General features: G+C 42.9%; 1 protein-coding gene across 4 annotated transcripts in view; it reads left to right on the top strand.

Moving 5' to 3' along the window:
- Positions 1–24,529, top strand: part of Cdc14a (cell division cycle 14A) — a 153,594-nt gene extending 129,065 nt beyond the window's left edge. Inside the window, exons 14-17 of one of the 4 annotated variants that reach the window (XM_075981533.1) lie at positions 1,152–1,199; positions 3,456–3,578; positions 4,256–4,604; positions 22,373–24,525. In XM_075981533.1, coding sequence (XP_075837648.1) covers positions 1,152–1,199; positions 3,456–3,578; positions 4,256–4,604; positions 22,373–22,402 — 550 coding nt within the window. In that variant the 3' untranslated portion in view covers positions 22,403–24,525. Of the gene's footprint in view, positions 1–1,151; positions 1,200–3,455; positions 3,579–4,255; positions 4,801–22,372 lie in introns of those variants that run through there. The other 3 variants (XM_075981534.1, XM_075981531.1, XM_075981532.1) reach the window with 3 other exon arrangements.
- Positions 24,530–25,227: the final 698 nt, after the last annotated feature.

Raw genomic sequence — 25,227 nt, forward strand, 5'->3', positions numbered from 1 at the left:
CATAGTGTACTTCCGTTGTGGGTAAAACATTTCACCTTCACTTCAGAATACAGTTTTACAAATCCCGAGCGTCCCTGTATTTTCTTTTCACCCTCATCGCTGGCTGTTGTGTGTTTCATCGTTGTGGGGAGTAGCTAAAATTGAAATGCTTCTGGATATAGGTGTGACATTGCTGTTTCTGGAATTCTGCCTCGACTTGCTGAGCAGTTATTTTAGACCAGCAGTAATTTCTGTTGTGAATTCTACTCGGAGATTCCCAGGCGCGGTGGTGGCAGGTCCTCACCAGTGTGCCAAGGGTTCGGATCGGAGCCAGCCCGTGAAGTGGAGTAGGTTGTGCCAAGTTTTGGCATATCCCACTACTTGACTTCACCTTCAGTTTTTGAGATTTGGATAAGCGATTCCTCCATGTGTCTGAGAAGTAAGCCATCTTGAATCTGAAGTGTGAAATCAGTCGACTAAGTCAGATCTGGGAGTGGTCTTCTGACCACAGAACAGTTGAGACCTTGTGTTAAAAAGAAAGAAATCTTACAGAAGGAAGGGTTACATTGGGACAGCAGTTCTCTACCTGGGGGTCGTGACCCCTCTTGGGATCAAATGACCCTTTCACAGGGGGTCACATACGAGCTCCCCTGCATGTCAGATGTTTGCAATGAAATATTTTCTGGTGTGGGGGGGGTCGCCACACTATTACGAACTGCAATTATAAGGTCGCAGCATCAGGAAGGTTGAGAATCACTTTATTGGAAGAAAGTATATATGCAAATACATATGCATTCAAGACCAACCCTTCCTGTACAGATCTCGGAAGCCATGTTTAGATTTAAATTCTCTGATATTTTCTCAGGCGGTAGACTTCAGTTTCCGCAATAACACTATGGCACCATCAGGAAACACTTCTCTACCGAGCAGTTACACTGCCCCCCTTTTGTGAAAGAGCAAGATGCTCTAACATCATGGTGAAATAACACTTGCATTACCTGCCGGCGGGAGGGTTCGTTTTGTAAAGTGTATGGAGGCCGATACCCACCGGCGTGGTTTTTCTCTCTTGATGGTTTAGTATCTTCATGTCTCTGCCTCAGATGCCGTAGGGTGGTATTTGTTTAGTTGTGTGCACCTGGTCACACCTGAGTTCTTGTCTTTGATTTCTGCAGGTCAGATGATATGAAAGGACATCAAAGAGCAATGGCCCAGACTTTCAGGTACTGTTAACAGATGTACAACTAGCTGTTGTAAATATGTATGGCTTTTTAAGACATTTTTTCCAAGCATCAAACCCCATGAAAATAGACATAACTATACAGCTTTTTCTGTCCATTTATTTATTTTAGTAGTTGGAATAAAACTCCACCCTTTCACTGAGCAACACCTTTAACCTGTCTTACAGTTTTTCAAATCGTCTTTTCTCCTGATTGTAAAACAAGCTTCTTTTGTGTGTGTGTGTGTGTGTTGTCGTTTTTGTTTTTGAGATCAGTTCTCTTTACATAGCTCTTTGGCTAACCTGGAACTCACTACGTTGACCAGGCTGGCCTTAAACTCACAGAGATCAACCTGCCTCTGCCTCCTAAGTGTCACCACTAAAACCATGCCTGGCTTAAACTTAATTTTAAAATGATTTATTTGTTTTTATTTTATGTGTAAAAATGTTTGGTTGCATGCATGTATATGCACCTTGTGTGTGTGTCTGGTGCCTGCCTTCAGAAGAAGGTGCTAGACCCTCCTGGAACTGGAGTTACAGACGTTGTGATCTGCCATGTGGGTGCTGAGCCCCAAACCTGGTTCCTCTGCAGGAACAGTAAGAATCACTGAGCCTCTCCCTAGCTCCGAAACTAGCTTCATTTTTAATGTTTACTATTGAAAGGGCATTTCCTCCCCCGCCTTCAGGTTGGGTGCTGGTGGTCATGACCTTTACACTCTGAGCTCCCAGCCCCTTCTGGTCTTCAGTTAACTCCAAAGTGCTCTGTGACTTTCTTCTTTTCAACCCAGAGATAGATTCTGGTCTCCTCCCGTTTTTAGCTCTCTGTACGCTACTTTTGTGTGCATTTGTGCATCGCTGTGTAGGTTTTTTTTTTAACTCTTTCATCCATAAGAGGAGGAGATATTAGTGCTTATCTCTTGAAAAAAAGTCTCCGACCCTCCTAGAGTTATACCCTGACACCGGTATTGCCAGGGACCATTGTGGCACCTGGCAAGAACACTGGATGTGATTGGTCAGTATTGTTGATAAAGCGGGACAGAGACTCAGCCATTTTCTCCTTAGGATTTCATTCTAACCTATATTGTTGACTGGTGGTTCTGCTCGGCCCAGGCTTCTTCAAAGGCCCGAGTCATTTCCTGGCATAACCTTTTCACTTTTTTGAGGGGGAAAGATGGCATCAGCAGTGCTTAGGAGGGCGGGTGGTGAAGGGACGTTGAGGCAGAGAAGGAAGCACAGTCCAGTTTCATGACAGGGTTTATCTAGAACAAAAGGTATTTGGTATTAGAGTTGTGGCTGAGCTCTGGTTTGCTCTAGAGGAGTCACTTTCCCCTTTGTGCCCACCGGGAACTTGGTTATAGATCCCCTGATGAACCCTTGGGAGTGGAAAGGAGAGACAAATAAGGCTTTGCCCTCTGGGAGTTTGCATTGAGTGATGGAAATAGGCAAAACTGAGCTGCTGAGGGATAGCATACGAGCCGTGGTTTACTGAGAGTGTGCTCGTTGAAGCAGACTGCTGATCCTGCTGGGGAATTCACTCAAGCCTTGCTGGGGGAGGTAATAACCAAATAGGCCATTCAAGGGCAGGTGGGTAAGAGTGAGCTGGGGGGGCGGAGTTGAAGACCAGAGGTAAGGAGAGGCAAGGACAGAGGATGCCCTGCAGGAGAAATGGGGAGAGTGCAGTGTGGTCAGGAACCCCACAGCTAGGTGAGCATGTCTAGTCGACCTTTCTATTTGTTTGACGTGACAAAGACGCTGGATGCAGTCACACAGAAATGATAAGTGGCATTGCCCCTCACCTGTGTATGGAGACAGGTGAGAACCAACTAAAACGGATAGGGATGTTTGCGGTCATCACACCCTTGACTATGTGGGTTTCGTCTTGTGGGGCTTCTCCACGTGGAGAAGCAAATGCCAGATTTTAGAGGTTTCCACAAGCCACGCCTTTAACTAGGCTTTATGGACCTGGGAGAGAGGTTAGATGGTTTGAATAGCGAAGGAACAGAAGGAGATGGTTTAGATTTCGTCAGAGGGGATTTACGGTCTGAGAGGAAAGTGTGAGAAATATTGACGGCCTCATACTCTGTAGGGCAGTCACCAACTGGAAGGGAAGGAGTGGATTTGTGTGGGACTTTCTTACCATTTGTGGTGCCTTTTGGGGCACTGAGCTTTCTTAACTTCCTTTGTTATAGTTCATTGGGGAGTATTTTAGGTAGCACAACCGTGGCGGTGTGACACTCTGTCCTCTTTTTCTCCTCCAAAGATTAAGTTCCTCCCCACAACCATCTGTGTCTACTGTGAAGACCCCCAAGGTGTGTTTGTCGCCTTCAGCAACAGCCAAAAGGATAAACAGAGGCTCTTTGTCTTCAGGTGCAAATATGAGAAGGTAATTTTCCTCTACCTCTTCCAGGACTCCAGCCTGGGGTAAGAAAGGCCTACCGCAGGCCAGGACTATGGCTGCAGGTCTACGGGGAGGGGCTGGGAAGAAGTGGAGAAACGCCAAGGAGCCCTCTATTTTTTCTGGGGCTTCTGGTCCTTCCTCCCTGACAGGGTGAGGCTTCAGAGGGGATGGGTAGGTGTGCACTGGTCTTCTAGAGCCTCTTCACTTTGCTACATGTGATGTAGATTAGTCAGCCATACTAATGATTGACAGTGCTGTTGGTCATCCAGTGTGTAGAGACAGCGGGCACCAACTCAGATGGGTAGAGTTGCTGGATGCCACCCTATGCTAGAAAATGTCTGGGTTAAATCGTGGCCTTAAGTCAGCTTCCAGACTCTCCGTATGGTTACTCTTTGCATCTGGCAGATACAGTTCTCAAATATTCGATTTTAAGACCAACCAGTGCTTAAGCCAGTTTCTTGGGTCTTGGTTAATTGCTTCTGACCAAGAAACTTGGCATGAATGAATAAGGCCACAAGTGATGTTGTCACCAAGAGTGATGATATTATTTAGTCATCTGTGTGGATCAGAACCATCCTCTTTGATATCCCATGATGCTGTCTTCATATGTGAGTAGACATTGTCTGTTTTTTTCCCCCTCCCCTCCCGTGTTTCTCCCCCAGCTTCTCTATAAACTCCCGGCTAGCCAGTTCTCTAGGGAACTTGAATGCCACGACCGATGACCCTGAGAACAAAAAGACAGCCTCACCCACCAAGGCAGCCTTCATAGCCAGCCCGTTCACCAGCTTCTTGAATGGCAGCTCCCAGCCACCTGGCAGAAATTACCCTGAGCTCAACAACAACCAGTACACCAGAAGCAGCAACAGCAGCAGCAGCGGTCTTGGGGGCAACCTGAACAGCTCCCCAGGCCCCCTGAGCGCCAAGCCCGAGGAGCACGCTACCATCCATAGACCCTCCTTCTCTGGGGGGCTTTCTTCCTCCTCAGTGAGATTCCTGAGCCGTTCTATCCCCGTAAGTTCACAGACACCACCTCTTGGTCCTCAGAACCCTGAATGCAACTTCTGTGCCTTGCCTTCCCAGCCGAGGCTGCCACCAAAGAAATTTAATAGTGCCGAGGAGGCCTTCTGATCGACGCCTTTCCTCTCTGTTGTGCAACTGCCCATGCGCTACATTCTGCTGGCTCCTCTTCGAGTAAATGCCGAGTTTCAACCGGGTTTTCCTCCTTTCTTCTTTCTCTTCCTCTCCCCGGTGAGGTGGGTTTTTCTTTAAAAGGGAGAGAGCTTTCGTTCCATGGGTCCCGAACACCAAAGGCTTTGCTACTTTTCGGTTACGTTTCCCAAGCATTCTGAGTGTCTGGTACCAGGCAAAGGTGCTCGATCCATGGCGTTAGTTTTGCTCAGGTGATATGTTGAGAATGCTTCCCTACTCCCCAAGGTCAGGATTTGAGGCCTGCAGGAACTCTGTCTCCCCACAGCTGAGCACCAGGCCTCCTGCAGGGAACTGACCCACAGTTCTTTGAAGTGGCAAATGAAGGTGCTAATAAGAGGTCAGAGAGAGGTGGGTGGCAACCTGGACTGCCAAGGTTGGAGCAGGTAGTCTCTAGGAAGACATTTAAAATTAGCTACCTCTCTTCTAGAGGCAAGTGAACACTGCAAATGATTTTTTTTTTTTGTGCCAGAGATCTTTATTTAGATACCAGATTCCCTTTTTACTAGCCCCATTGGACTGAAAAAAACTTCTGGTCAAGTCTTTAAAAATTTAATAATTTGATTGTGTTAAGAGGTGTTTATCCATAGGATGTGAATTTAATTTGGAGAGGGGAAAAGGGCAAATAGAGCTATACCCAACAAAAGGAGAAGGTGAGATATTGGGTCTGTTGGTTGCACTCTGGGCAGGAGCGAGCCTGGTTCCCTGGGAAGGCTCTGTCTGCGTTCTGCCATGCACCTGCTCTTTAGTCGTTTGTTCAGCCAATCAGCAGGGTTGAAGAGGAGAGGAAGAAAAGGGCTGCCGAGTGGCCCACTCAGCAAAACACATCATCTGTGGTTTTATGCTGGGACCCAGTTTCCTTAGCCTATATGAGGTTGTTCCCTACGATGAGAACTGAGTTATGCAGTGTGTGTGTGTGCGCGCGCGCGCGTGCGCACGCACACGCTTTCATGTATAGGTTCTCTGGATTCATCTTTCTTACAAGCTTCCTTTCAAAAGTTTTCTACATTCCATATGCAATTCTCGCATGTATAAATTTCCATGTCTGATTTTTATTTCTATGAAAAATTTCACCACTATCTAAAAATTTTAACCTTTATGTTTATTTTATGTGTACAAACACATTTCCTGTATGTATATGTATATGTATGTATGTATGTGCACCATGTGCATGTAGTGCCTGCAGAGGCCAGAAGAGGGCGTCTCATCATTATTTTAGATTCTGTTATAGATCAGGGTTCCAATTAGCTATCTACTCACTCTTTGACCTGATTCTGATCTGATTTATATACACTGAGATTTGTGTCATAAATATGGAAATCCAGGGGTCGGGGTAGGGCTGGGTGGAGGTAGGGGTTGCAGGGTGGGTACTAGATATGAAAGGACAGAGTATTTAAACTTTCACACTGTGTCCACACATCTTGTACTTGACAGAATGAACTGGGTTCTGCCAATGTTTTCACATATTGTTTTGTAGATCAGCCTCTTTTTTAGAACTGACTGCGGATCTTTGTATTTCCAGGAAAAGTGTTATATAAATAATTATACAAACAGCTCATAGATTACACTGCTAAAGGCTTGTGCCATCCAGTCTTAAAGTTCGATGCCAGAAGCATCAGTGCATTGACAGTCTTATATTCTGTGCTCCCTAGTTAGTAGGGAGAAGTGGGCTACCCATTCTCCTCTGCTAACTGGAGCCTGGGGGAAGGGGTGGGGTTCTTTACACAACACTGATTCCTCCTGCACCCCATGATGTCTCCCTAAGTGAGCTTTGGCCTCATTCCACACTTAGCTGCTTCTTTTTCCCTTCCTCCTCCTCCACATCCTGCTTTTTGGCTGGAATACGGTGACTTTCCAGTAATTATAAAATATAGGCAACTGAGTTGCCACTACCCCCGCTTCTTCCTTTGTTGCTGCATTGTAAAGAAAGGCATTTATGATCAAAATCGGCAGTATGGCTGCCTTTTCCTCCCCCTCAACCCGAGAGGAAGGAAGAAGCAAGCAGGTCCCCTGCATAGACCTCCCTTCCTTTATCTTTGCCTCAGGAGCCTTCTGTGAACCCCTGTACGTGAAGGCTTAAGTCCGCCCTTCATGACTAGCTGGTAGCAAGTCAAAGGAACATGGAGGGTCCCACTTCATGCCGTGATAAGGAGGTGCTCGGAACTGCCCTTCTCCAGGGTGCGCGGCGAAGCTTTTCTGTGGGACTGGCCTTTTGCCAGTCGGTGTGGAAGCTCAAGCAGTGCAGGACCCAAGAACAAGGAGGACAGACTCACTCAACACAAGTGTTTTAGGGGACATCAAGCACTTGCCTCTGCAAACACAAGGGCCTGAGTTCAAATCCCTGGAGCCCATCTACAGCTGGACCACAGTGCACGTCTGTAACCTCAGTGCTCCTGTGGTGAGATGGGAGACAGACAGGAGAATTTCCAGGAGCTTGCAGGCTAGCTAGCCTGGCCTCCACATCCCAGTGACATATGGCAAAGAGGCTCTGTCCCGAAATAAAGTGGAAGGTCAGGACAACACCCAAGGTTGTCCCCTGACTTCCACGCACACTCCAGGGCATGCACATCCCACCCCACCACACACAGCCCACTTGAAACTTCTTCGGTAAGAAAATGGAGTCTGTGTGGTAGTCTCCTCCCTGTACCTTTAAGAAAGACCCAGAAATGCTTGGGGGCTGGGTGTTTAGAGGGAGTCTAATATTTTAAAGGCTACAATTAGCATCTCTTTTGAAAGCTGCAATTGCTCTCTCACTTTTTTTTTGCTGCAGCTCAGCCCCCAGAAAAATGTAAAAATGATTTCCTTGTTCTGTCATTAAAATTCTTTAACACGGAAAACAGGAATAAATGTTAAGGTACCCTTGTGGTTGTGGCGGAATGCTGAGAGGTAGTCAAATTTCAGTTTTATTATCTTGACCTCTTGGATTCGTCTTGTCTCTTACCATCCAGTGCAAAAAGCTCACGGCTCCCCGTTTGGTGACCTCCTTACTGCAGAAATCAGTTTGATTCCTGACTGAGAAGTTTTCGAGTGCTTTGAGGAATGGGGGGCATGTGACGAGGGTGTGGGTGGGGTGGAAGTGTTTCATTAAGTTGAAATTGCTTGTGGTATCTGTCTTGAAGATTTGCGCGGTTATATTTTTAATGACACTTTTCACTGAACTGCTGTTCGTCACCCTGTCCTTACCTGACCCCCCAAGCCTGTGTTCCGGCATGATGTTTCCCCCTATAAGCTGTCCTGTGTCCCACTTTGGTCCTCCATGTTGCACTTCTCAGGATGGTGGATTTGTCCTGTAGGCTCTAAGCACTGTGGGAGCGGAGATGGTGGTACCTTGATTTCCATGGTTACATGCCTGGATCCTGTTACACAGTAGGCACTCAGCAGGCATAGATTGATTGGATAAAAGGATGGATGGATGGTCAAATGAATGAGTACGGTAAGAGTGATTACTTCTGTTTTATGTATAGAAATCTCAAGGGGAAGAGATATTAAATTTTTGCCCAATATTGTCCTGCAAAGAGACAATAGTATCATAATTTGAACCCAGGGCAGCTGAAATTCCCCAAACACAATATTTTGATGGCTTTATGCTGTGTATATACTGTTACAGGGGAATTAAAAGCTAGAGCTTTCGATGATAGATAGTTAAACAACATTTCATTTTTTCCCCCAATAGGCCAGGGAAACTGAGGAAAGGCTAGTGTTTTAGTCAGTTGGGTCTGGGGGATGAATAGGAGTCTGGGGGTGGGGAATCCTAGTGAAGGCAGGAAGGCGGGGAATGGCTGCTCTGTGCAATGGGGAGAAGTGGGAACAAAGTCACACCAGACTCTTGTAGTTGAGTTCTTAGGTTCTGAAAAGAAGTTTACCTGGGTTCAAATTCTGTTTTGGACGCCTTTTTCTTTAATGGAGGTATTTGGCAGCTCATTTAACTTCTCTGCGCCTCTGGGAAAAATTGTAATTATAATGATCAGGGGCAAATCAAATTTTCTTGCTTGTGTGAAGCTTGAACAATATTTCAGGACTGTTTAAGATAAGGAATATATAAGATTTTTGGTAAATTTTATATAAATATGTGGCTGGTGGTTTACAGGATGTTGGAGATGATGTCACCATGTCCATTGTAGTAGTCAAATGGCTACAGTGTTTGAGAAAAATCCCACGAAGTGTCGTGCAATTGCTTATCAATATTGCTTGGTGGTTGTCAGCTATTATTGCTAGTATTGCTGAGCATTCTCTGGACAGCTGCAGGCCTGCATTGCTGAAGACCCGGCTGGGAGGTTAAGTTTAAGCCAAACTGGGAAGTAGAAGTAGGGTAGGAGGTGTGGGGGCTTTCAAACAATAAGGAATTGATGTTTCAGTTGTACAACTAATGCTTTTGAAGTATTTATTATATATTTTTTCTTTTGAGAGAGGTTTCTTTCACTGTATATCCTTGGCTGATCTGGAACTCGTTATGTAGACCAGGCTAGCCTGGGACTCATCTGTCTCTGCCTCCTGAATGCTGAGATTGATGGCATGTGCCACCATGTCCAGGTTAACTTTTCAGTATACAAAGTAATGGGATTTGTTGTGACATTTGTAAGTGTCTATTTCTGTACTTTGCTCACCTTCACACCCTCGCCACGCCTCCTTGTTCCCCCTCCTTCCTTCCTCCGCTTTCCTTCTTCCTTTCGAGAGGATAAGATGTCCCTTATAGCCTCGTCAACTTTTGTTACTTTTTGTTTTCTTGATGACAGTCATTCTGACTGATGGCGTCTCAATGTAGTTTTGATTGTCATTTGCGTGATGACATACATTTCATGTATGTCTTATCATTTGCATTTTTTTTTAGAAATGTCTGTATTGTTCATTTGTCCCTTTTCCTGATTGGATACTTTAGGCTTTTCTGGTTTGTCTTTTTGTTGCATGTTTCTGGATATGGAACCCCTGTCAGATGTATAGCTGACAAAGATTTTCTCCCTTTCTGCAGGTTCTGTTTCTTTTTTCAGTGCAAAACTCTTTAGTTTCATGCAATTCCAATTGTCAATTTGCCTTTTCCCCTGAGCTATTCTTTTCAGAATGTTCTTGATTATGCCTGTGGAAAGATCTGATGGAGGTGCTTTCCGCACCTGTGTGGAAGGGCGCTCCTGGTGGAATACCAGAAGCGAGGAGACCCGTCAGAGCCCTTTGTCATGCTTAATGCCTGTGTATGTATGGTATGTTTGTGTGGGCACACATGTGCCATAGCATTTGTGTGTGGAGGTCAGAGGACAACTCCACAAACTTGGGTCTCTCTTCCTTTCTGTGTGTCCTTGGGATTGAACTCAGGCCATCTCTCTTAGCCCTATATTTAGTAAATGAAAACTTAATCACCTCAAAAAAAAATTAGAGTCCTTAACTAGGCACTTTTAATTTATTTATTTTATTTTATTTTTGGATTTTCGAGACAGAGTTTCTCCGTAGCTTTTGGTTCCTGTCCTGGAACTAGCTCTTGTAGACCAGGCTGGCCTCAAACTCACAGAGATCTGCCCGCCTCTGCCTCCCGAGTGCTGGGAATAAAGGCGTGCACCACCATCGACTAGGCACTTTTAAAAATGATGTTCAAGCATGCAGCGTTGTAAAACAGTGTGTGTTGTTACTTTAAAGAATGTACATGTTCAGTCACAAGATTTCAAGAAATTGTCCTTTTCTGTTTGGGGCTTCACATATTGCCGCTTTGTGGGGACATCCCTTCAGAACAAGAGGCTGAAGCAGTGGCTGTCGGACTCCTAAATTTGACAAGAGAGTTTGGTGAGATGCTTCCCTGCAATTAGATCTTCTGGAAGCTGCGTTGGGCATCACATACTGAAAAGTTTTTTGTTGAGTTTTCTAAAATTGTGGCCTCCATTGAGTTTCTTAGTTGTCCACACAAACGTTAATTGTCACATGTCTCAGTAATACTGCCCTGGTGAAGGCTGTAGGTTCCATCAGTAATGGCACTCATTGTTTCTAGATCATTCCCAGTGTTCTTGGTTCTGCTGTTTTCTTATTCCTTCTGCTGTGTTGACATCTTTTATGATTTTAACTCAGTCTCTTTTACTTTTAGCTCATATTTTAGAATTGGCAGATATTTTCTATAATGAGCTGCTTGGTCTCCGCTGGATCTATGCATCTCTTTTGCCCTGCATTGTCCCCAAATGCTGTGGCCTTTTGCATTCTTCCTGCATGGTTTTCTCATCCACTCTTGGCGTCAGGAAGATATTTCTTGAAGCCCTCTGCTCTCTTCACCAATTTTTCTTCTTTAAAGATGTCTGTTATCTTCCAGCTCCTCCCTCAACAAACTGAACTCAAGTGCTTTCCCTTTTAGCTTGTGCGTCTGTCAGTGAATATCTAGTACCTTGTTCTTATTGACATAAAATCTTGGTTTTCTATACACAATCATCAGGATTTATGTATTGTCCATATATATGTTATTGTAATTTTAAACTTACTTAATAGGGACATTTCATGAGGTTCTTGAATTTCAGGGCTTTTAATATGTTGCTCAGACACATTAAGTAATGAAAAGTTGACAAGCCTACTTGGTTTCAAGTTGGAAGGAAGATTGAAAGGAAATACATACGTCTGACTTTTCCTTAGTCACTACCATTGCTGCCTCCTCACTCCCCCATCTCCTTATCTTCCTCTTTCCCCCTCTTTACTCCTCCTCCCCCTCTTCTGCACTTCCACCCCCCATTTTTGACACAAGGTTTTACTATGTAGCCCAACCTAACCTCAAACTGCCAATTTTTCTGCCATTAGCCTCCCAAGTGGCAGGACGGCAGGCATGTGCCACCATGCCTGTTCCCATGGCTAGGGCCCACTCTTGTGTTGAGCTGGGTAGGGCTTTCCTTTGGTTGTGAACACTCTGGGTGAGCAAACTGAGTAGCCAGTGCACCATTAGATCCTTCTATGGTCTACCACCAGACTGTAGGTGTATTCTAGACATAATTGATACTTAAGTAAGGCTTGGAAGAACATAAAAAATTTAATTCCAGACTTGTTCATAACAAGCTGGTGAAAATCTGAGTGATTGGCAAGTACATTAAAGCATATTCATTGTTAATTTGGAACATTAGTGATGACAATGATCTGCTATTTATTGATTGATCCAGTGGCTGCTCCCAGTAAAAATCTCCTTCCTCTCAGTAGTGTATAAATGGGTTTCTCTAATTTCAGCTTGATTCCCTTTCTCTGTTTTGAAAATAATGACCCTATCTTCACTTTAAATGATATTTCATCATTGAATCATTGTGAATCGTTTACTAAAATAATAAATGACAAAGCTAAAGTTGAAATTTATTAAATATTTTGAATTCACGTTTATTTAATGGAATGTTAGTGTATGTAATAGTGAAGATGATTCTAGATTTCTAAACTTCTATTGTCTTAAAATTGCTGTGATTATTTTTCACCCCTCGTCTTTGTTCTGGCCTTGCTTTGGAGTGATGCATTGTCTTTCAGTGGAGAGACATGAGACGCTGGTGATAGTAAGAACGTGAACTCCGTCCCTGCTTTAAGTCATACCTTTGGCATTTGCTCAGCACTGCTGCCCGTTCGGTCCCCTCTCAAAGGACCCGGGCATTTTAGTTGTGAAGGTATCCCATTGTTTCATGGCCAGCAAGGTGCAGGCGATGTCTTTAGGTTTGCATGCATCTTTTTCTGTAGTGTTTGCAGATGTACCGAGCTGCAATTCCAGTCTCCGGTGCTAAACAATGCTTTACATTAACTGTCTGGATAAAGCCTGCCAGCTATTCTTGTCTCTCCATTTGATAGCACTTTTCAAATACAAGATTTGCAGTAAGTGGCAAAGTTGATTTAAAAAAAAAGTATGGCATTGAGGCGGTTTATATTCTCTTAATTGCTTTTAATATGAAACTTAAATTTACTTACTCATTTTCCTCATCCTCTCTTTTTTTCTTTTTTCTACCTTGTAGTACTGAGGACTGTTTTAGAACCTGTCACACGCTGGGCAAATGCTCAGTCACCAAGTTAGTTATATCTTCAGCACTTTTTTGCTTTGTGTTTTTGGGAGCAGGTCTCACTAATTTGCCTGGGCTGCTCAGAGCTTGCTCTGTAGCTCAGGCATCCCTTACCTGATCCTCTAGGTAGCTGGGATTAATGGTCTGGGCCCCCAAACCTGACTGTATCTTTTTCCTTGTATAATAACAACAATACTGTTAGGTTGCAGGAGCCAGGAATAAAAGAAAGTAAATACTTTTCATATGTATATAAAGTTCAACCAATTAAAAATGTTCTACCTAATGTATGGTATATATCTTCACTCCAGAGCTCAGTATTATTTCCCTGAAGCAGAGTCAGAGACACACATTGTTTTCCGCCAGTCTTGTACATGCATCTCCTGGCTCAATTCATCTTCAGGCTCCATTCCTAGTCTGTCACTGTGTTCCCACTGCCACCCACCGCTTAAAATACCCACTTTCTAATTTAAGACTGTAGCACAATTAATAAAAACCCAGAGACAGATATTGGGGTTCAAGCTGAAGAGCAGAAAAGCAAAACAGTCACGCCACCAGAGAAGTCTTACCTCTACCAAGACTGGGTGACCTGAGCCTCTGCCTCTTCCCATTTTATATTCACCTTTAGTGCTGGGATTAAAGGTGTGTGACTCCCTAGTACTAGGATTAAAGCTGTGAGCCACCAGCACCTGGATCCGTTTCTGCATTGACTTTGTGTAGCCCAGGGTGGCACTGGACACACAGAGATCCATCTGCCTCTGTCTCCTGAGTCCTGGGATGAAAGGTATGCCACCACTGCCTGGCCTCTAGTGGCTTAGTTTTGCTCTCTGCGTTTCAGGCAAGCTTTATTTATTAAAACATAAATAAAATATTACTGCATAGGACTGTTTCAAAGCCTTGTAGGATGGATTGTACTGTAAGAAGATTTTTTTTTTTTTGCTTTGAAATGTATTAGTTTCCAAACACATCCAGGCATAGACTTAGGACACTCATTGCTATTTGTTCTTCTTGTGTTCTGATGGCTTTCTTTTGTTTGTTTGCTATGGAAAATTCTCTGCTATCATTTTTTAGATGTTACTTTTCTGCCTTCCCTTTGCTTCCTCCCTAAACCTTGGAGAGAGACAGATAAAACCTCCCATCCATGTGCAGCTACCAGCTGAAAGTACACAGCGTGCCGCAGCTACACAGAAGAAAATGAGTTTGGGATGTTTATGCGGAAGCCCGTCACTACAGCCTCAATATTTCCGACCTTCTGTTTAATATTTTAAATCCGGAGCCCAAACTAATACAGTGATTGAATTCCTCCTTTGGTTTCCAGGTACTAATTGTCTTTTACAGTGTGTGCTCTAGAGTGTATGCCTGTTTATGGGGTGCAATGCAATGATTTCAATGGCCTCATCTTTTTTAACCTAGCATCTCTGATTCCTTTGTGATTACAGTCACAAGCTATGGTTTTTTGTTCTCTCTTACGATCTTGAGGTTCTCAGATGCTCAACCCTCTCCCTGATGCTTTGCATTTCTGTCTAGGAGACTTTGTCTTGGATGTGACTTTGTCAGTTCTCAGTGTCACCTTCCTTCTGTGGTGTAGCATTCTAGTTGACAGGTTCACACTGACTCTGTGTGTGTGTGTGTGTGTGTGTGTGTGTGTGTGTATCAGTCAGAGGTTGATGTTTAGAGTCTTTGTCATTCTCCACCTTATCTTTTGAGGCAGAGTCTCTCACTGAGACCCTCCCTGATTTGACTGACCGGTCTGTAAGCTCCGGGGATCAGCCTGTGTCTGCCTCCCCAGTCCTTGGGTAGCAGGTATGCGCCACTGTGCTCAGTTTCAGTGTGGGCACTGGGGGTCTGAGTTCAGATCTGATGTTTGTATGATAAGCACATTGCTATGGGAGCATTTTAAAAACTTGTCAGCTTTGCTTTTCCTTCATCTAATGAGTTTCTCATCTTATTTTGAAGTTTCATTTCATTTTAATTGATATATTAATTATGTCTATTTATGGCATTCAGTGTGATTATTTTTTTTGGCATGCTGTGGTCATATTATTAATATGGTATGTGATTAGCATACCTACTACCTTGGCCATTTATCCTTTCTTGTGAGTTCTGCTGATTTGTGGGGTCTTTTAGTGTAGAAACTGGTCCAAAGGATCCAGGCTCATGTCTTGGTGAGCTGGGCCCAGGCTTTCTTCTCAGGCATGGATGTAGTTCTGAATAAGCCCTGGTCTGTGGATGGTGGCTCGGGCTTCTCCCAGCACCCTTTCCCAGCTGGGGGAGCCTGAGTCAGCCTTGGCTTCATGCCTGGGGATTTTGGCCCATGTGTCCTTGAGAACAGAACAGCTGGCCACCTCTGTTTGTCTCCAACTCTGTAGTCAGTGGCCTACCACCGAGGCTTGGTTTGTTTCCAGGGCGCAAAGATGTTGATCTTGCTTTGCGCCCTGCAGAGGTTTTGCTTTCTTCCTTATATTTTACAAATATTTAATTTGTCCTTGGAGGGGTTTGTTTGGATTAAAGCTTGCTGGTCCATCCTGACATTAAGTTTGCAACCTTCCATTGTAGGGCCTTTTGGAATTTATCCAATCAACTATTAAAGATCATTGCCCTCTGCTTGTGAGCATTAATCTCCCGATTTTGTCAAGCAGTCCCTCACATTCTTGGACACCTCCTGCTTCTCCTACCTGCCATTTCTTATGTTCTGTATCCCCAACCTAGTCAGCCTTCCTCCTTCCTACCATCCAGACTCTCCTGTGCAGCTTTCCTTGGCCACGCTTAACTATAGCAATCATGGCCTTTTCTGAAATCATCCTATTTTTCTCGTTTGTCTACATCATTCCTCTCTTGTATAGAGAGTTGCTTATCTCATGCTTGTAGACCCTGGATCCCTGCATCCAGCATCCCTACACCTAGCTCATGGATGTAGTACTGATTGGTAAACCTGAAGTGAGACAGACATATCAGTATAGAAAACATGACATCTAACTTTTGGGGGTATCTCATATCTAGCTTTGGGATATGTTTACCTATTTGTTGTTGGCTTATTTATTATATATTTTCATAATTTTGCATATTTCTTTCTTTCAGAAATTTTAAAATTCTCTTTCACTCCCCATTCCCTGACTCCTTTTTTCTATATTTAAGGCCTATTTTTATTGCAGCCCTCCTCTCATATACAGGAGGCGTTCACGTGGGTTGTGTATCCTTGCACAGATAGCACACTGTCACAAAGTCTTTGAGTCTGCCACAGCTGCCACTAGATCCCATCAGTTCTTCCCACGAAGTACCTGTTGTCCAGTGTCCTTCCATCCTTACCTCTACTATGAGAGTTGGTCTTCATGAACTATTATAGACCCTCTGTACTTTCTTCTGTCACAAGCAATTCTTGCCTCTAATTTTTCATATGCTGTTGTCCATATTAGTTTCTAAAACAGAGTTGATCAAGTTGTATTCATTTGGCATTGTTCAAGGGTTCTGTCTGTCTATAGAGATAAGTCTTGATCTCTTGACTTGCTGTTCAAGGTTCCTGCCTATCATCCCTATGCCTTGTTGTCTGTGTCCTCTTCAGCGGCTGTACTCGGTGTCTTGGCATCCTTGAATCCATGCCCTGATTGGGCTTGGAGCTGAGGACATGACATTCACTCTGTGTTTGTTTTGTTTTGTTTTTCATTTCTGTGACTGGTTTTATATTTCCTGACTTGCTGGCACAAGTTCTTTTGATGGCACACCTGTGCCTGATCCAGGTAGAAAAGCTTTTTGCTTCTCAAGTCTCATATAGTAGTTCACACACCTGTCACTCACAGTCATGTATCCAAGATTTTCTGTCCTCTGCTGGCTTTTGAACTGCTCAGTGCATCTTTGTTTCTCAAAGCTCCACAATATGGGGAGTGCTTAATCAGTTGTATCGAACTGAAAGTCGGGTGCTATCTGTGCTCATGTTAAAAAGCAGATGAGCCTAGAAGGTCGCATACCCCTGTTAGCCTTGCTTGTGTGTGAAACACTAGTCAGAAGAAAACCAAGTTTTCAGTTTAACGTTAATATACAGTAATCTGGAAGCTGCCTATTTTTTTTTGGAGGAATATGGCTTTGCTAAGGTAGACAATAAATTTAAAACGAGCTTGCATCAATATAATTTTGATGTTCGAATGAACTGAAAACACTCATGTCATGGTTGACTTAGTCAAGCAGGGTGTCAACAATCTGTCATCTAACAATTGAACTCTTTGTGATTGTTGAAAAGCCTATATTAAATTCTTCCAGAAAAGAAGACTCTATTAAAAGCCATGTAGGAAGGTAAAAGAATATTTTACATCATGTTTTAATTAGCCAGAATTGTCTTGTTACATCTTGGGGCTCTAGGAATACATAAAGGACACAAGGAAACTGTATATACCCTTTTCAAAGCCGATTTTTATCACAGCAATTTAGGCTTTTTGTGTTGACATGGTGACCACAAAGCCTTCTCCAGTGGTATTTCGACTACAATCCCCGAAAAGTTTGCGTTGCGTTGCTGGAAATGAGCTTTTTAAAGTGTGGAGAAACCACATTTGTGGAAATACGTATTGTGTGCACATTCTGTGTGTTAACTCTTAAGCAGTATAAAAAAGGCTCAAGCGATTATAGAGACATGAAAAGGATATAAGAGGGGAACATAAAGGGAGCTGTAGATTAAAATTCCCCTGGTGTTCACTTGTTCAATACTTTGTATGCAAGAGTATAAAATAAAACCCCCTATTACCAAATGTGTAGTTATCTTAATTACCTAAAATGTTAAACTAAACTCCTTTCTTTGCTTTGTTTTTGGCTCTATAGTTGGAATTCATACTGGGGATAACAAACAGACCAGGTTTTTCTTTCTTAAGAGACTCGGGGAAATAGATAAATAGAAATTCAGAGTACCAAAAGGGCACACAGGCTCTGACTTTTCCCGGGAGCTAACCTTGAGAGCATTTGTAGAAACCACTGGAGCAGAAGATACCTCCTTACCTATCTACTGTCAAGGTGCTAATCTTCTGTCATTTTCTTATTTGTTGCTTTTGACAGCCAGCTTATGGCTGTATTTACTGTCTGTACTGTAAGCATATCTATAATTATGAGACATTTTTCTGCCACAGCTAAGTAGCTGGGTTGTTTAAGAAAGAAACGCCCCTCCAGAAGCGCTGAAACTTTAAAGTTATTATGTACATCTGCCAATCTGCCAAAACAGATTAGAAACAAATTCCCAGAACAGAACAAGCCGTCTTGATCTCTTTACCTAACACTTTGCTTTATATCAAACCTTCCCTACTTTTAGGGAATGAGAGTCCTGGGGGGAAGCTCGTATTTTGACATAAAACACTTTGAGGCTGAAAATACCAAGCAATTAATTTTAACCTTATTTCCCAGGTTGAACATTGCTGCATTATTTTATGGTATCCATACTGGAACAATGCCGTGTATTATTCATAATAGACTTGATCTAGTCTGAGAGCCTCGTAGAACTTACTGATCAAATGAGCTCCAGATTAAATGTCAGTTATATAAAACACTTGTGAGCATAAAATAATTTTTATACTTCAGGTCTCATGACCACCTCCATTTTCTTCATCATTATTTTTATTTATTTATTTTTGAGACAATGGCATTGACACATGGAAGCATCAAAAACGCTGAGCAAACAGAATTAAACCATTATTTAGCCAGAATACTCCAAGTATGGATTTGCTTTTGAGATAGGGTCTCTCTGTGTTGTCCTGGCTGTTGTGGAACTCACTGTGTAGACCGGCCTTTCCTCTAATTCACGGAGATTCTCCTGCCTCTGCCTCCCTGATTCTGAGATTAAAGGCATGGGCCACCACATCTGGCCATGGGAATGTTTTTATAATGATTCCTTTTTTATTCAGTTCTGATGAAAAAGAATTTCAAAACATACTATCTAAGGTGATACATGTAATATCTGTTTTAATTTGTGTAACTGTGCTCTTAACAGGGTGAAAGAGCCTGCTAGCTGGAAGAGGTAGTGATCACAGGATAAATATTTGCCAGGCTCCCAGGCTTCAGACTCCATCATGGACTCGTTGAGCAATCTGGGGCAAATAACTTCACTGCTGTGTGCCACACTTCCCTCATCTGGGAAACGGGCAGTATGAAGGATTTATTGAGTAAATACATCAAAGATGTCTAAACTGGGTCTGACGTATAGAAAGGTACTCAGTGAACATCTCAGAATAGATGGCCTGCCAAGTAATGTATCCAATTTATTAAGAACTCAGAATGGTTTCTTCTTCATCTGGTTTTGTAAAGTTAATAGTAATTATAGTGTTTTTCAGATACAAAGTACATTTTTATTATAAAAATTAAAACTCTAATAGCTGGCTACTATCTTTACTACATAATACTGGTTGAGCATCTCTCATCTGAAATGATTTTGAATTTTATTTGCATACACACACACACACACACACACACACATACACATATCCATATTATGCTTACTGGGGTCCGCATATGACCGGATTATGTTTGCTCTACAGCTTACGGATATAGTGTGCACTTTTGATGTCGTTTCTTTGTTTCTTGTGCCTGTATGTTGACTTCCTCACCATATGAGGCCCCTGTGGAGTTGTTGCTTATGTTTAGTAGTTGTATATTTTGAAGTCTTTTGGAGTTTGGCTCGCACTTCTGCGCCATACAGACAGTTGGAAGACATTCTGTACAGTTGGTTGTCCTTGCAGGTACCTGTACAAGAAGCCTGAAGTCATGCTTTGCTATGGTGTGCATTCGATTAAACTAGCAGCTGGGGCAGCTTTAGGCATCCATCATCTGTGCCGAGATCCCACTGCAGTATACAGGAGGCTTTTCTTCAAGGTCTCCGTGGAGCACGGGGACCCAAGAGCGCAAGAACCTGATCTCATTCCGTAGGCACCCAGTGCTTTGGAATCTATTGTTTACCGCCGTACACTGCTCCTCCTCTAGAGAAAAGGCCTTGGGAGCGTTAGCTGCGATTTCTTGAAGTCAGCATGTCTTGTAGACTCTGTCCGGTGTTTCTCGTTCCCCTTTAGTCTTTTTCATTAAGCAGTTTTATTTTTAGACTGAGAATAAAAGGAGGTTAATTTCTTACAAAACACTGAAGTTGCAGTAACTTGCTAAACACATTTTTACTGATCTTTGCTTGTATTCTTTTAGCTTTCCCTTCTATCTTATGAAGAAAGAAACCGTGGGATATTATCTGTTCCGAGAGCCTTAGCATTGCATTTTCCTCCCACTCTGACTAATATTTCTATAATTGTTTGTCGAACAAGTGAATTGGCAGGACCAAAGGTCCTGCTTTGGCCTAATTTGTTTGCAAAGCTCTGCAGAGCCAGTTCAGCAGCGTAAGAGAGCAAACTGGGTGTGGAAACCACGAAGCAGGAGGGACCGTGGCAAACAATGTTTAAGGCTGGACTGAATCCCAGGGTCCGTGGGCCTTTGCTATACAAAAGCAGAAGCTTTAGTGGGGAGACCAGTGACTGCATACTGCATGTGAGTAACAGAAATCGGAGGTATTCTAAGTTATTTCCGCCTTCCAGATCAGGGAGTTAGGAAATGAAAACTATAAATACACACCTGGGTTCACGACATGCACCTGATGATGTCTGAAGTTTCCTTTACGGCTGTTTGCTGTGTTCTCCGCTGACTGGGAACTCTAGGAGGAGTATGCCAGCGCAACTGTGGTGTCGTAACTTTGTAAGCCATTTAAGGAGCCCTAATTTCTGTTGGTGAGAGCGCTGGCAACTTTTCTAATTGGAGCAAAAGCCTGAGTTGAACGTTCTGGATTGCACAGGTGTGGTGTCCTTGCTGCCAGGGAGACACTTCACTGGCTGACTCTGAAGTCAGACTTCAGGAGATGCAGGGGGTGCGGGGAGGGGGAGCAGTTTGGGCAATGATTACCAACATAGCTACTGCTCAGCACGTGGGTTTGATAACATTAGCCCACGCCACAGGACATTCCCTCTGTGGGATCACCACTTATAGTATGTTGCTTAATTCTTATCGTCTCCCTTCTTATTTGAAGGTTTACTATAAGTCAAATCTAAGAAAATCAGCCTGCAAAGACCCTTTTGCCTTCTCTAAGAGTGCTCGACCTTGGGCGTCTTTTGGCCTCGAGAGCCACCCCTCTTCCTTTTTCTCTTGTTCTTTGCTGGTGGTACACAATGTTTATTTTATTTATTTATTTATTTATTTGGTTTTTTGAGACAGGGTTTCTCTGTGGCTTTGGATCCTGTCCTGGAACTAGCTCTTATAGACCAGGCTGGCCTCGAACTCACAGAGATCCGCCTGTCTCTGCCTCCCGAGTGCTGGGATTAAAGGCGTGCGCCACCACTGCCCGGCCACAATGTTCATTTTAAACTGTGCACATCGCTATCTTGTTAAATACATATCTCCACCTTTATTTCATGTGTTATGTCAGCGGGCTTCACCTTTTGTGAATAGGATCATAACTGCCAACTTGGGTTAAAAATATTTAGTAAGTGGCTATTGATGCAGAATAAAGTTTCATGGGACTTTGAGATGAACAGTTAGCTTTATGTTTTCATAAATTCTTTGGAAGCTCTCTCTGTGTGTGTGTGGTGTGTGCACGCATGCGTGCGCATGCATACACGTGCATTACTGATAGCTGTATCATCACCAAACTGGACCAGTCTGGAAATTAGTAAGATCTATTAATAAAATACTCCTGATAACAAAAGGCTGCAGTTCAGATTGAAAAAGTATTGCGAGAAAAGACAGCATCTTGCAGAGAACCACGTAGGCTTTGTTGCTGTAGGCATTTGATGAGAGGAACCAGGCAAAGGGCTCTGACTGCTCAGAACCCATCTGTCTCCTCTGTGTCACCACCACGTGCTGCCCAGAGACAACTTTGGTGAGCTTCCTGCTGCTTTTAGACTTCTCCTGATTGTCTCTGCTGTCCTGGCGTTCTGGCACGCGCTCTTCTTCTATCAGTGTCCCTGTCGCTGTGGAAGGATCTGTTTTGTTCATTCCTGCTCACGGGCTGTGCAGTCGTCACTGGACCCTTGTGCTCGCCATGCCTTTGGGTCCTCAGATGAGATTCCAAAGCCACTTGTGCTTTGTGTTCCCACAATGGAAAAGATTTATAAGGTATTTACTAAACTCAGGCGTTCTTAAGGACCATCTTTAAGTGGCTGCTAATTCTGTTTGATAAGCACGTTCATGCCACTTATGTGTATTAAGTAAAAAAAAAAAATCCAAAGCTTCTTCTCACAGCTCTCAATTAGTTACAACTATCATTTAATATTTCTGAGTCAGAGTCAGTATTATTACTCTAAGGCTCAAGAATCAAATCAAAGCAAAGGCTACACCTTTACTTTCAATCATTACTTGGTTGTAATCACGATGAAACATGATTAAATCTTTTGAAATAGAAAATGTTCTAACAGCTCCTTTACCTAACCAAATGTCTTGCTTTCTTAGTAGAAGTGCTCTCTCCTCTCTCCTTTGCTTTCTTAGTTCATTTCATGTGTCTTTTACATAACAGACCCGAACTGCCTTGTGTTGAAGGAGGAGGTTGGAGGACGTTTTAGCAGCTTTACGTGTGATGGTTAACCTCAGCTTGTGTCTCTCCCTACACAGTCCCTTCAGTCTGAATATGTTCATTACTAAGGCTTTGCCACTCCAGCGAAGGCGGTTCCGTTCTTACACATCTGGACGCTCAAGGCGGAGGGGAACAGCTGCTTGCCCGGATGATGTCCCTCTCTTCTGAGCCTAGAGAGTGTTAAACACAGCGCCGTTGAGAGACTTGAGACCGGAGCACTGGCTAACGACTACTATAAATGCACTGCAACCATCTTAACGGAGGCGTCCATACTTGTAAAGACAGTTTTCATGTTGAATTTGGTATTTTTCAAAGGTTATTTTTAATGTATTTCAGTAATGCATTTGTTACTGCATTTACATGTACAGTGTTACATTATATATGTATCGTGAACTTTATAAAAGACTATTTTGATAATTTTATAAGTATATAAAATTATGTAAAAGCTAGACTATATTTTGATTTAGACTTTTCCTGCTGTTTGCTACCAAAAAAATTGTATTTTAAATTTGTTTGGCTTTAGTATGGCTTTGTCTATGATGAGTAAAGAATTCTTCCTTATTAAGTGGAAGGAGGGAGCACCTTTTTAGAAAGTGACTTTAAGGCTCCCCCTGTGAGTTCAGAAGATCAGAGCATTCTCGGCTGAAGTCTGCCTGAACTGGAGTTCATCCAAATATGTCTCTACCAAGAGTGGCGTTGTTTGGTAGGGTTTATTTAGGAAAAAACCTTCCCCCTTTGTTTTGTTCTTCAACTGTTTGAGTAGGAGGCTTAAAAAAAAAAACAAAAAAACAAAACAAAACAAAAAATCCCACAAAACTTTACCATCTCTTTAAGACCAAAAATTGCTGTGAGTCTCTCCTAAAAGCATAACTTTTTTCCTCTATGAAATGACAGAACATTCCAAATGCTTTATTTTCTTTCCTCCTCTCATGAGTGCTTTTTTTAAAAAAATGCCTTAAACCATGTATTTTGCTTATACCTCCTTGTAAATATGCCAAGGAAGGATACGGATTTTAAGAAACATGCCTGCGGTTTGTGAGAACACTCTCAGTTAATGTACAATAATGCTGTTAAAGACCAAAAAGCACTTCAGGAGAGCTAACAACTCCGAACACTCTGCTTTGGGTACGAGGTGATCATTGCCTGGTAAGCAGGCGTGGTCTGATGTCAGTTTTCAAAGCAATGAAGGAATAAACCGAAGAAAATGCTGCTAAGTCGATCTGTACACTAAAGGAGATAGATTAATGGAGCATACCCCCCTTTGTCTAGACACGGGTCTGCCTAGAACTGGATGTCAAAGTGAAAGGGCCCCCGAGGGTACATCCAGCCCTTTCATGCGAGTATGATTCCATATTTGTTTCCTGAACTCTATGGGCTTCTTGTCTATATGAGATAGGGAGTCTTAGATACTGATTCTCTTCCAGGCTGCTTGAGAATGGGCAAGGGCTAGTTAAACTGATCATGCAAAGTGTTGAGCTATTTATGATGTATTTATTAGGAGGGGGTATCTTCAGACTAGTATATGTGCTTCAGCAAGATACCTTGTTCACCTTTTACACTTTTTAAAAGGCATTGGAATGAATGTTTGACTCAGGTTTGTTGACATCATTCCCCATGACTGCAGTACCAAATAATTGCACTCACCCGATGGAGAGTTGAGCTATATGTTTTTAGAATCAAAAAACATAAAGAGGAATTAAATTGTTTATATTTTCTAAAGTTGAAAAGTAAAATATTTTATTATGAGTTATTATTTTAAAAAGTTGGTTCGTTGTATAGGAAGAGAATACTATTTCTTTCAAGTTCTCATTGAAAAGTGGTTGCAGCAGCATTTGAGATGTGGGCGAAGAGAGCCGTGCTATTGTTTTTAGTTGTTCTATGAACACCAAGGAGTGCAGCTACTAAAATGATTGTAAAGTTGACTCCTGTAAATTTTCCATGATTACGTGTGTATATACGTCATATGTATCTACATGTGTATGTCTTAAGCTTATTTATACACATGAACATACATAAGGCACACCAAGAAGGGGATGTATATACTATAGAGATTATATAGCAGAGAGATTCTCCACTTCTAATAAAAATGGTTTGCCATGTATTTTGTTATGAATAGTTTGTCTCCCAGAGGATATTTTGTTCTATTTTGAAGTGTAGAAGAATACACTGCTAATAAATAAAAGTTTTACGCAATTTACTCCTGGACATTCATCATTTCGATTTTGAGTTCTCGGGTCCTTAAGTCTCTTTGTAACTTTAGTTTGACTCCACGTGGTTGGCTCTCTTTGGCTCCCTTGGGCTCAGCATTCTTGATTTTCAGTTATTTTATCTTGTATTGCTATCCTTATGCTGCTCCTCATGCACAAGACCACACTTTCAAAGCAGCCTTGTTCTTCGGATCTCACCGACATCAGAGAAGACTGGGTTCCTCTTCTCTCCCTACAGCTCTGAATTGTGCTGTTAACACAATACCGCTAGGGACCCAAGCTGTGCCTGCTGTGCCATTCCCAACTGTCGACCATGCTTGTGCAGCGGGCTGCACATCTCTTTCTTTCGGAGAAGAATGACCATTTTTCTTTTTCTTTTCTTTTTTTTTTTCGCTTTACACACCAATCCAAGTTGCCCACTTCTCCTCTCCTTCCACTCCCTCCCAACCTCAACTCCATCTATCCCTCAGAGAGGGTAAACCTGGCCCATCACTTGGTGCAGGACCAAGTCCCCTTCACCATCCCCATATCTAGACTGAGCAAGGTATCCCTCCATAGGGAACGGACTCCAGAAAGCCAGTTCATGCACTAGGGATAACTCCTGGTCCCACTGCCAGGGACCCCACAGACTGCCTAAGCCACACAACTGTCACCCACACTTGGAGGGTCTACTTCAGTTCTATGTA

This window comes from Microtus pennsylvanicus, chromosome 7, assembly GCF_037038515.1.
Source record: "Microtus pennsylvanicus isolate mMicPen1 chromosome 7, mMicPen1.hap1, whole genome shotgun sequence".
Lineage (NCBI taxonomy): Eukaryota > Metazoa > Chordata > Mammalia > Rodentia > Cricetidae > Microtus > Microtus pennsylvanicus.